The sequence below is a fragment of the Arachis duranensis genome, chromosome 6, assembly GCF_000817695.3.
Source record: "Arachis duranensis cultivar V14167 chromosome 6, aradu.V14167.gnm2.J7QH, whole genome shotgun sequence".
Lineage (NCBI taxonomy): Eukaryota > Viridiplantae > Streptophyta > Magnoliopsida > Fabales > Fabaceae > Arachis > Arachis duranensis.
Window position 1 is genome coordinate 68,756,389 of NC_029777.3, and position 12,336 is coordinate 68,768,724.

The 12,336-nt window shown below is 44.7% G+C and overlaps 3 protein-coding genes and 1 long non-coding RNA gene across 4 annotated transcripts; 2 read left to right on the forward strand and 2 right to left on the reverse strand.

Moving 5' to 3' along the window:
• Positions 1-4,264: 4,264 nt before the first annotated feature.
• LOC107493700 (uncharacterized) lies at positions 4,265-4,973 on the forward strand. Its single transcript, XM_016114757.1, has 2 exons — positions 4,265-4,771; positions 4,821-4,973. The coding sequence occupies exons 1-2, from the start codon at positions 4,265-4,267 to the stop codon at positions 4,971-4,973; spliced, it is 660 nt and encodes a 219-aa protein (XP_015970243.1).
• Positions 4,974-5,424: 451 nt separating this feature from the next.
• LOC107493701 (uncharacterized) lies at positions 5,425-6,576 on the forward strand. The gene has a single exon (XM_016114758.1). It carries the CDS (start codon positions 5,425-5,427, stop codon positions 6,574-6,576), a length of 1,152 nt encoding a protein of 383 aa, XP_015970244.1.
• Positions 6,577-7,087: 511 nt separating this feature from the next.
• LOC107493704 (uncharacterized) lies at positions 7,088-9,519 on the reverse strand. The gene is made up of 3 exons (XR_008010743.1): positions 8,781-9,519; positions 8,577-8,664; positions 7,088-8,484 (listed from the first exon to the last, which is right to left on the reverse strand). It is a non-coding gene; the product is annotated as an uncharacterized LOC107493704 (long non-coding RNA).
• Positions 9,520-10,883: 1,364 nt separating this feature from the next.
• Positions 10,884-12,331, reverse strand: LOC107493699 (uncharacterized). The gene has a single exon (XM_016114756.3). The coding sequence runs from the start codon at positions 12,172-12,174 to the stop codon at positions 11,263-11,265; it is 912 nt and encodes a 303-aa protein (XP_015970242.1). The 5' UTR covers positions 12,175-12,331; the 3' UTR covers positions 10,884-11,262.
• Positions 12,332-12,336: the final 5 nt, after the last annotated feature.

Below are 12,336 nucleotides of genomic sequence, written 5' to 3' on the forward strand. Positions count from 1 at the left end.
AATGAGTGGTTTGTTCTCACCCCCAAAATTTTTTACCCTTTCAACAACACAGGCTTGAAGACTCAGTATGGACCTATGGATGAATGTGGATTTTGTTTTATGAATTAAGTTGTTTTTATAGAGTCCCCCCGCTCTTTTTACTTACGATTTTATTTTATACAGAGAGATAGAAGTTGTATCTGAGTTTCATTTGAATTCTTTTTTATAACATTTATTATTATTAGTAATTATGTGAATATTATTACTTGAAAATCTTTAATATGAGTTTAATTAATAAAAATGGATTTTTCTAGAATTTTCTTAAAAATTGAAACGTGATATTAACGTAAAGGCTCGGTATTAAATAGATAATAAAGAAAAAGTGGTTAGTAATGCCTTACTTTTAGTACGATCATGACGTACTGAAAGTTAGGTCATTATAATTGGGATGTTGCCCTCCTGGTTGGCATGACCTCGGTGCATCCAGTAGTCATTAGGAGGCATCGATGGTTGACAAGATAGAGATCAAGGATGCTTTCCATATTCATACCACCAACTAGCTTACCATGCAGCACATTGCGGAGCAGTTTCGCACAGGTAGGGAGCAGAGCATAGGTCAGCCACAACAGCATTCGTTTGCCCTTATGTCCACTACTGTTTGGGTTTCATACATTTTTCCGGGTTCTAGCACTTCATACGACACACACTTTTGACCTGGTGCTCAGTATGTGACACTGCCTTCGATAGATTATAGTCTATTGATAATGGCATTCCAACCGATGTCTGCACCACATGTTGCTCCACCTTACCTACCTCGGTATCAGCCAGTGACCCACTCGGAGAGTTATAGTATCCCACATCATCCACTCCCATCACAACCACCTCATAAGCCACAAGAGCCCTCTTATCACCCATAGCCTCCTGTGGACTCACGTCCTAGCAGACCTCAGCAATAGGCACAGCCTCCACCATGTGGCACCAGACATCGACTGCATTTTCCGAGTGATCACCACTGATGACATCATTATTATTTTTGTATTTTGTTATTCCATATGTTTCCATTGATGTATTTTGACACACTATCCATGTTGTATTTTAGAACACTATTTATGTTATATTTTGGTACGCTATTTATGATCTTCTTATATCCATGTTATAAGACTTGTCCTGTGCATGTTTGATGTAAATGTGGTTATGTGTTGTGGTTTAAGCTTTAGAATTCAAGTCCAACATAAATACCATTTTCATGGATAACTTAAATCGCATAAAATTTGAGTACAAAATATGCTTAATGAAAATATAACAAAGTAAACCATGACATGAATCACACAATCCAACATGAACTACCCAAACAACAACCTCAATATACACATACAAAGTAGCAATCGTAAACTATGCCTCGTCCGTCAGCTAGTTCGGACAACCTTTTCGGGTGTGACCGGTTTGTCTACAAAGACCACACGTTTTTTCTTGGCACTCACCCTCGTCCATCTCATTACAAAACCTGGTGAAAATAGGTCTGCTAGTAGACTTATTGTGCATGGCAGTGTTAGGCCGAAGCGGTGTCCCATACCACTCCGGCCAAAACTTCTCATCTGGTATCGGAAAAAACTCTACCTCATACACCTTGAATACAACCTGTTGTATGTATACTAACTAGACGTATAGACCCCATACAACACTCACGAAAGCACAAGCGGCAAGTGCTTAAGGATATGGGAAATAGAGTGACTGAAAATGGCCACAATCACACGTGTCAGCCGTTAAGCAAATATAGAAAGACCCTTGCATGTATGTTTAATCTACCAGCCTAGTCTGCCATTTCCTGCGACAAACCTCTTAATGCATCCATGTACCACTCATACCCAGCCTTACTTAAATTGTAAGCAGAATTTATGAGATACCACTTTCTCTTGGCAAACTTGAAAAGGAGACATAAAGTTCTCTGTCATGTGCTAGACACAGTAAGCATGAAATGCTCTAGGAGGATGCCAACCACTATTGTCAGCTCTCAGTGCAGCTTGGATCTCCTAGGATATATCAGAAATAATCAACAAGCCTTTCTGTGGGGTGACGTGTCGCCTCAGATTGGTAAGGAAGAAAGACCATGACTCCGTCGTCTCAGACTCAACAATTGCAAAGGCTACAAAAAGGATATTCCTGTTATCGTTTTGTGCCATTGTAAGAAGCAAAACACCACCATATTTGCCATATATATGCATGCCATCAACAAAGACAAATGGCTTGCAATGCTTGAAAGCCTCCACACAGGTAGGAAAGTCCCAAAATACCTTATCAAACATGCTATAATCACACACCATAAGGTGCCCATCATAGTACAGTACAATACTAATCTTACATATCATTCCGGGACAACAACTCTACAGTGCTTGTAGCAACCTCAACATCTTATTATATGACTCCTCCCAATCACTGTATATCTGTGCAATTACTTTTTGATTTGTCATCCAGATCTTTTTGTATGAGGATTTGAACGGGCTAGATTGTATCAACGGGAGGATGACATGACAGATGAGATCACTGTCCAACTGTCGGTGGTCATGAGATATGGTGGGTGCTAAATATGTGTGCACTCCTCCCACCTTACGCACCTCCTTAACGAAATAGAACAACCGTGGTTGACATGTACAGCAAGCATAACAATGATAATTGAGAATATATAATACAATTAAACTTGAACTTACCGATATACAAGATTCTATTGGAGAGCAACATAGAAACTCCAAGGGTAGCCTACTTCATATTGTCAGCAATGCACATGGTACTTTTAATCAATCTGACTCCACAACTCAGTATGCAACACTTCTGCAAATGCTGTAATTCTTCACACCATACATTTTTGCATCTCTGCTTTTGAATTTATGGCTAACCCGAAACTCCACACCGTCTAAGTTGTAATCGTCTTCACCCGTGTTAAAAAATAGTTTTTTCTCTTGCATCACGTCTAGATCCAATGTATGATAGTGACTGAGTACAGATGATAAGGCCGGAATTGGGTGCGGGACAGGCAGGCAGAAGATACCGAAGTGATGGTTCGACCGGGGTCTCCGGTACAAACTCCTCCTTGTCATCATCTTCAGAAGAATTGCTCTCGTTGCTATCCACAACATACTTCTCGTCTGAGTCCTCACCATCAATATCCATGTCTTCCACTAGACTAGTAATGTGTAGTGGTGGTGGTGCGAGTGGTGGGTCATCCTGCACAAAGTCCAGCTGCCCAGATCTACCGCCACCGACATCATCAACCTCCGCAAAAGGTTCCATCACTTGTTCTACCATGATTTTTCTATGGATGTCAAACATTAGGCGCACATTCTCGTCGCCATGGAGGCAAAATAGACGAAACCGAAAATCTCTATTTTCCATTGGTGCTAGCAACATATACCCCACCTTTCCGATTTATTTTCTCTCGCTACCACCGATGCTACTCAATATAAGAATTTTTAGCTCGGACAAAAACTTACTCGTCGGGTACACAACAGAATGGGATTATCACACTCAAATATCACCTCATTATCACTATTTCTCATATGGCAATTGAGATACACATTTACAACCAAATATCCACTACTACCAGATATTTTGGCTTATTTTCGAAAGAAAAAAAAAGTAGAGAAGTAGTGAAATATTTGTGAAGAATACAAAAAATTGTACATCCCTTTATAGCTACTGAAAATTTGTCGTTACGTATCTCTTTTGCACTATAAACTTCATAATTATTCATGTATCTCATTTACCGTATAAATAAAATAATACTATACGTATCTCGTTTGCATTGTAAATGAAAAATACATGTCTCTTGTTTCGTACTTTATTTTGTTTACCTTGTAAACAAATAAGAGATACGATATATTTTAATAAAAATACTATAAATTAGGGCAAAAATAGAAATAAGCCAAGGGAAGCCAGAAATTACGTGAATCCGCCAAGTTGAAAATTGCTTCATCAATCAACCAAAGCACTTCTCTATGCAATTCGAACTAGCTTAGTTCGAATTGCATTTGTATATAATTCGAACTGAATCAGCTCGAATTACTTGGCAAAATTCACACTAATTCGAACCAGCTTGGTTCGAACTTAAAACATACATAATTCGAACTAGATGTGTTCGAATTATATAAGTGGAAGCTTCCATAAGTAATTCGAACCAGGTTAGTTCGTATTACACAAACCATATTTCGAACTAGGCTGGTTCGAATTAGTGAGCACCAGACATGTATATATATGGTTGTAAACATGAGTTACTTTCATTAGAGGATGTAAGATGGCTAGTGAGGAGAGTTTTGTAGTGTTGGTTCACCACAGAGGATCGATTAAGAGAAAAACTCGTTTCGGTGTGAAGTTCACCGATAAGGATCCTCTCTGTATTATCGTGAGGCCTACGACGAGCTATAATGACCTTGTTAGGTCTGTACTGTTGAAACTTGGTCTGGAAGGTGTGAAGCAAGTTAAGAAGTTTTTCTATCGCATTCCAATCACGGTGCTCCAGGAAACCGTGAAGTATGGTTGTTTCACGATCGGGAGTGATGAGGACTTGCAGGTCATGTTTCATTGTCGCCGACAGTTTCCAGAAGTGAGGACACCAGAACTGTTGGCAAAGTTGGTTGATGTGGTATCCCGCTCAGGGGTCTTGAACCGGAATACCACCACTTTAGCCACGGCAGCCGGTTCTAGCTCCAGACCTGCCGTTGTTTCTTCTTCCGTCCTTGCATACGAGCCACCCGTCCAACCTGTCGCCTCCCCTTCGTTTGCTGTTGATCTCAATGACAGTGTAGGGCAACGAGGTTGCAACAGGGGAATTTCTGCCAACCTCTTTACAGTGTGTTGCACCGCCTGGGGTTGGAGAGGGATTGTTGGGTGATCCAAAGGACGATGATGTTGAGCCAAATATGATTGATGATGACAGTGGTGATGATATTGGAGTCAGTGAGTCTGCCAGGGCGGGAGGTGGTTCTAGCTCTGCCACACAGTAGTATCCACCACATTTTTTCTCTTTGGACTTGGATGCCATGAGGCAAGAGGGGGTTCCTGGAAAGCCTGTTGGATTTGGAGCTAGAAATGCATAAGGGATTGCTGGTCTGACAGAGTTCCAGGTTGGTCAGCAATTTTAGGATAAAGATGAGGCCCTGTTAAGTGTGAAGACTTACAGCATCCGCCGAGGGGTACAGTACAAGGTAGTGGAGTCTGACTATCGCCGGTATGTGGGCAAGTGTTCTGAGTTCGGGAATGGGTGCACATGGTTGATTCGGCTGAGTCTCCGGCAGTGCAAGGGCATTTGGGAGGTCAAATGGTACAATGGACCTCATACCTGTCTTGCCACCTCCATTTCCAGCGACCACAGGAGTTTGGATTATCATGTGATATTGGCATTCATTATACCAATAGTTAGGGCTGATGCATCCGTCAGCATCAAGGTGCTCCTAAATGCCACGGCCGCACACCTATGGTGACTGGGATGAGTCGTACAACGAGGTCCCCAGGTGGGTGTTGGGAGTCCAGTTGACGATGCCTGGTACTGTTGCAGTCCTTAGGACGAGCCCTGTTCGAGTTGGTAGACAGCTGGACGAGTCTCAAGCTTATTTTCATAGACTGTTCTGGACGTTTCCACCGTGTATCAAGGCATTCTGTCATTGCAAGTTGCTGGTTAGTATTGACGGCACCCATCTATATGGCAAGTATGGGAGAACGTTGCTTGTAGCGATTGCACAGGACGGGAACTCCAACATACTCCATGTTGCATTCGCACTAGTCGAGGGTGAGAATGCTGAGTCTTGGTCATTCTTTCTCTCCCATCTGCGTCAGCACGTGACACCGCAGCTGGGTCTGCTGGTTATATCGGACATGCATAACGGCATCAAGGCCGAGCTTGAGGCTCCCGACGGAGGCTGGTTACCTCCATCTGCGTACCGAACATTCTGCATTCGACATGTAGCGGCAAATTTCACCCTAACCTTCAAGGGCAAAGACAAACGGAGGCTTCTTGTCAACACGGCATACGCAAAGACCGAGGTAGAGTTTGATTACTGGTTTGATATTCTGCGAACTGAAGACCCGGCGATGTGTGAGTGGGCGAATCAGATAGTGTATTCCTTGTGGACTCAGCATTGTGATGAGGGGCGGAGATTCGGGCACATGACGACGAATATCTCTGAATGTATGAACTCAATTCTCAAGAGTGTCAGAAACCTCCCTGTGTGCTCGCTGGTGAAGGCAACATATGGAAGGCTTGCCAAACTATTTGTTCGCAAGGGGAGAGAGGCTGAGGCCCAGCTGGGAACCGGACAAGAATTCAGTCAGCACTTAGTGAAGTGTATTGAGGCCAACTTGAAGATGGCGAGGTGCTTCACGGTGACTTTGTTGTGCTCGCTTGCAAATCAGACATGTGACTGCGTATCCTTCCAGGCACTTCATTTCCTGTGTCCGCACGCACTGGCATGCTGTGCCTACTCACGGGTTAACTGGGCCGCTTACGTCCACCGGTGTATCGTCTTAGTTCAGTGTTCAGTGTGTATCGGATGGGATTCACACCTCCTATTTTGGAGGGTTTCTGGCCACCATATGACGGGCCGACTGTGATCCCGGACCCTAACAAGAGGCGTGCAAGAGAGGGTCGTCCGAGGTCCACTAGGATACAGACCAATATGGACGAGGCAGATTCGAACCGGCCAAAGAGATGTGGCCTCTGTCGTCAACCCGGACACACACGTCGGAGTTGCCCACAGGTCGAAGGAGCAGCACACTCAGGGGGCCATGAGTAGGTGTATTCTTAGGTTTGGTACTTAGTTTATTTAACTCTCGCGTTTATATTCCACTGTTACGGCTTTTCGAACTTGTAGTTGATAAGTCATTTATTTTGTTAATGTTAATGCGTTGTACTGTGCATGGTGCATTAATTAATGAATATGTTCTGTTTCCGGAGTTTTGAACAACAAGTCAAATGAATGCAAACGGCAATAAATAAATCTACATATTAAATTGATACATGATGCGGAAACTATGGTAGTCACTGAAATAATAACTAAACAGCCGTTTTCAAAGTACAATATCATGATTCGGAGCAACAAACTGAAACATAAATAAGCAACCTACATATTCGATCGTCAGTGTACATCAACGACAAAAGTAAAACTGGCTAACATACAACAATGAACATGAACAAACAACATACATGACACATGAATCATCTAAACAGATGCAAGCCGGTGAAGCAACGACAGGGTACCCGTGTCCTCTGACCTCTGTGGATAAGCGGCTCCTCGTCCTCGATCTCATCCTCCTCATCATCCGGGGCAGGCTGTGCAGGTGGCCTAGGCTGGACGGGTGCCACAGATGGCCCGGCAACTGAATGTGACGTAGCAGTGTATGCGAAAGGAGGGGTACCCCCCAATGCAAAATGGTCAGCAACAGGCATCGTAGGAGGCTCGTTCACATCAACATCTAAAGGTGCCTGTGTGCCAGAGTTCTGACCACGCCTACGGGCCGCCACATCCTCCTGCATGATGGCAGTAATCTCGTCTAGAAAGTGTGACCCGCCGAAGTCCGCATCAAGCCCATCTAATGCAAGGAATTCTGAAAACATCGACCCCGGACTAACCCATGGCATACTCTCTTGAAGGGTCTAGTTATGGGCTAGTACACCAACGAAGTAATCTCCAAGCGGCCCCGAACCAAGTCCACCATCACCAGAGTCAGCCCCGTCACCCATACCTGACCCATACCACTCGCCTCCATATCCGCCATCATGGGGACTAACACCACCAACTGCCACATGCCCTGCAGCAACCCCCCAACGGGCCCGTGCTGATTGTCGTTATCGTCGTCACCATGATCACCGTGCTTGGTCGCCGCAGCATGCCCTCTCCATTTCCCTCCATGCCCTCATCGTTCACCTCCATGTCGACCGCCCCCGTCAGCCTCGTCCATAGCCTGGTCTAGCCACCTCCACTCACGCTAGCTCCGTCGTGTCGCCAGACGAACTCTCCTCTCGACCCGACGCCTGTCTGGCACGTCGTCAACACGATCCATGTCAGGAACTCGTCCAGCACCCCTCTGTGACGCCTCCACAGGAATAGGAACGGCTCTCGGATCACCCAAGTACATCTCTAGAGACAATAACCTCTTTCCATGCTAACTCCACCACTCCAGGAACTCATGTGATGGTTCAGGGTCTGCAACAACATCGAACCTGAGCACGTGGTCCGCACGGGCCACCCAATGGAGATGCCATGACTGCAAAGCATACGGGAACCAACAATCACCGCCTCTGCCGTCCTTTGACATCAGAAAGTCGATGTTCAGGGCGGGATGCGGACGGGGCTGGACTCCACCGAACTGTGGTAGAACCATATCTATCTGATGCCACTCTATGACGGCAAAGTATATCAGTGACATCACAGATCGCCAGAACGTCGTATGCCGAGACTCCAATGCCTCTGGATGCACAACCTGCAGTACCTCGGGCAAGCTATACGGCATCCAGATAAACTGCACAAAGAACTAAACATTGTCAAGCCAACTCATGCACCAACCTCATAATGTTTGGTTAACTAAATAAACTTAGGCAGTAGTATACTCACATCCCTGTCCTGTAACATGTCTATCCTCAGTCTCCACATCTACACTCTAGGACCCTTCTCGCTACCGGAAGGGCTGTAACCTGACCACCTGCAACTCACATAGGTGTTATGGCTAATTAGATGTGTGACAGATTTGTAATACATTAGAAGCGTACATGATCTTAGATATTGTTAAATTGAAATAGAGAAGCTTGACTAAAGTACCTCGAGGCCAACGGCCAGCTGCACGTATCATACCCAGTAAGCCTAAACCTAGGAAAGCGCCAGAAGTTCCAGGACTGAAGTAGCTGAAGTGGGCCCGCTAACTTGACCACATGTTTGTTCGCCACTCGGCACATGCACCGGTACAACCATGCCAGTACTGCAGACCCCCAGCTGTAGGTCCCCATCTCCTCAAGCCTAGCTACGTAGGGAAGCCATCTGATGTGAATGCGGTTCCCGGACTTGTCGAAAAACAGCTGAGTGCCCAACAATATCATGATGTAGGCACGAGCAAAGCGTCGCACAGTCTCCTCATCGGCTCCCTTAGGGCACTCTCCAAAAGTCTCCTGGAACCAGGTACAGTTTACTGCGAACTTCTAAACCTGGCTCGGAGGAGGAATCACTCCAAGCAACTCCTGGAACCACACCCAAGCTGGACGGCCACCCTGGATGTATATCTGAAAATCTGTAAGGCAACCACTGACATAATGCCCATCCACTGGCAACCCCAACTGGTACGCCACGTCCTGAAGTGTGATAGTGCACTCTCTGAACGGCATATGGAAGGTGTGCGTCTCCGGACGCCACCGCTCGACGAAGGCACTGACAAGGGGCTCATCTAACTAGAACCATCTATCGTCGAACCTCGCAAGATGGTATAATCTGGCCATCTGCAAGTATGGAACATACCGCTCATCGAGTCGCATGCCCTGCTGCCGTCGCATGCTCCTGATGCATCGCTGTGGCTGCACATTACATGCATCGCATTATTAGAACCATGTAGAAAACCAGTGACAAAAAAACCAACACCAAAAACCACTAATGGGCCCCACTAATAGAATCTACATGCAAAAACAATATAACAAACCAGTTGCAAAACCACATGCTCAAACCGCTAACATAAACCGCATACAAATTCACTTACGAAAACCACATGCAAAACCACTATCATAAACCGCACACAAAATCACATAATAAACCACTTCGAATACCACCAAAATAAAACCTCCAACATAAACCATCAACAAAACTGCATACAAAACCACTAACATAAAACCACTAACATAAACCACTAACTAAATCACCAACTAAAACAGCATGCAAAACCACTAACTCAGATAAACCGCTAGCACAAAGTTTTCTATCTACTAACCTTGTCGTTGATGACCCCGGCTATATGAGCAACTACGTCCAACCGATATAGCCTTTCCGGATTGTCCCCCATCGGCTGAGTATTCTGTTCGAGTCTTTGTCGGATCAAATTTGGGTCATTTTCTCTAGGATTTGGTGGGGTATGAGGATAGAAAATTGATTGGAATGAGGCTGATTTGAACTCCTTATATAACGGAGTCCTGTGTAATTCGAACCAGTCTAGTTCGAATTACTATTCGAGACAAACTTTGACTAATTCGAACCAACTAGGTTCGAATTACTTGGTGAAGCGTCCAAAAGTGTAATTCGAACTCTCCTAGTTCGAATTATATGCAATTTTAGTTCGATAGTTCGAACCATATATGTTTGAATTACGTTCATCACGAGTTCCATCATTATTCGAGCTTCCTTGGTTCGAATTATGTATTATTGTAGTTCGAACCAAACTGGTTCGAATTATATAGTATTGTACTTTGGCTCATTCGTGAAATAATTTTCAGTTTGACTTATTCATGTAAATTCTTTCCACCCTTGGTTTATTTCTGGTTTTTGCCCTATAAATTATTTATTTTATTTATTTAAAAAAAATTCAATTTAACAAAAGCTCGTTCAAACGTACACTAATAATCTAGTATTAGACATTTCCCATAAGAAAAGTTACGCCTTTTTCATTTATTTCTGCGATAATCTTTCTGGGTTTCTAGACGAGTAAAAGTTACATTATTGTATTATGATTTAAAGGATGGCTTAAAAGTTCACCAAAAAAGAAAAGGATGGCTTAAAACACTCGGGCATAATATTGAATCTTCCGAATGTCTGTTATGTGTAATCCATTGATTCATGGCAATTCTCTATCTGCATAGCTTCAGTTCAAGTTATTACTAACATTATCATGCCTGATGATGATTTCCTTTAATTGAAAGCACAGGAAATCAGGCATAAATAAACATGCACTTAAAGTAACAGTGAGATCATTATTGAAATAGAAAATTTACACAGCTCCTCACTTCAGATAAGAAAGGCACAACACACCCATGACTGGTATATTTAATTATTTACATAGCTCAGTTGCTAATATACAGTGATGAAGACACCAACAAAACCAAAATCAATCACGTCAATAAAAAAAGACTCACCTTGCCTCAACCCTCCATACACGTTCTGTTCATTATTCAACGTGTCACATCACCCATCCAAACGGACTATTCAAATTGCGGTCCCCACAAACACTGACTCGCGCGAGATTTTTTTTATCGATTGCTTGCAGCCAGGGGCGATAGGTGGGGCCCACTTCGTCGTAGCCATCGTGGAAGCAGTTTTACCTTGACCAATATTACTGCGCCACGTGGATCTCGGGCTCACCTGCTACCCACGACTCGGACCTCCTTCCTGACGCGAACCGCATCATTCCTCCCAACCCAGGCGGTTCACCCTCCGACACGCTATTTCGCGTGACTGACTCCGCAAACGACGCGTCAGTCATGCTCCCCGTGCTACGCCGTGGCCGCGCCTTTGACGACGCCTCAATAACCGTGCTATTCTCCGCGGATGAATCCGCACCCGGAAAAGAACCGGTTTTTCTGTCTGGTTTATCTCTTCGACCGGTGCGGAAAATTGCGCGGAAACTCTCGAAGAAACCGAGTTTTTTGCGTGTTCTGGCCGGTTTCTCGTTTTCGGCGACGGAGGAGGATCTCCGGGAGTTTCTCAACCTTCGATTACGATCGCGCTTGGATCTAACCCTTCCCATGCAAGACACCTTGGGCGACGATGGTTCGTTGAGCGATGACTCCGATTTAGCGACGGAGGAGCTCCGCTTTGGAAACAGCCCGGAGTTTCCTAACTTGTGGTTGCGACGGTGCTTGGAGTCGACGAAGGTAGGTTTCTGAGGCTTCGGAAGGCCAATGATTGCTGCCTTGGATTTGATGTTAAGAGAGAATCTCTGCGAGTTGGAGTTGGTGTTGTTGGCGTTGAAGTTAGGATTCAGGTTGGTGGAATTGGAATTGGAGTTTGAGTTTCCTTTTGTGGAATCCTTGCGCTCATAGACGGCGTTGCGGTCCCACCAGTCGTATTCTTCGTCTCTGGAGAGCCAAAATGACTCCGGCGGCGAATCAGGGTGAGGCTCCGGAGGATAAATATGGGCGTCGGCGTCTTCGTCGGCGGGGGCTAGAGACTCGCAGGTGATTTTGCGGTCGGTGGACCCGCCGGCGCAGGCTGAAACGAGTGTTTCCAAATCAACCTGTGGCATGGTAGTTAGCGAATGTAGAAAGTGAAGAGGAGTTGGAAATTAGAGAGATATTTGGACGCAAGCGGTGGGAAAGAAAAAGAGATGTGGTTTGAGAAATTGTGGGTGGTGTTAGATAAGAATAGAGGCACTGTGACAGAATGAATAAATATTATTTTGTGTTTG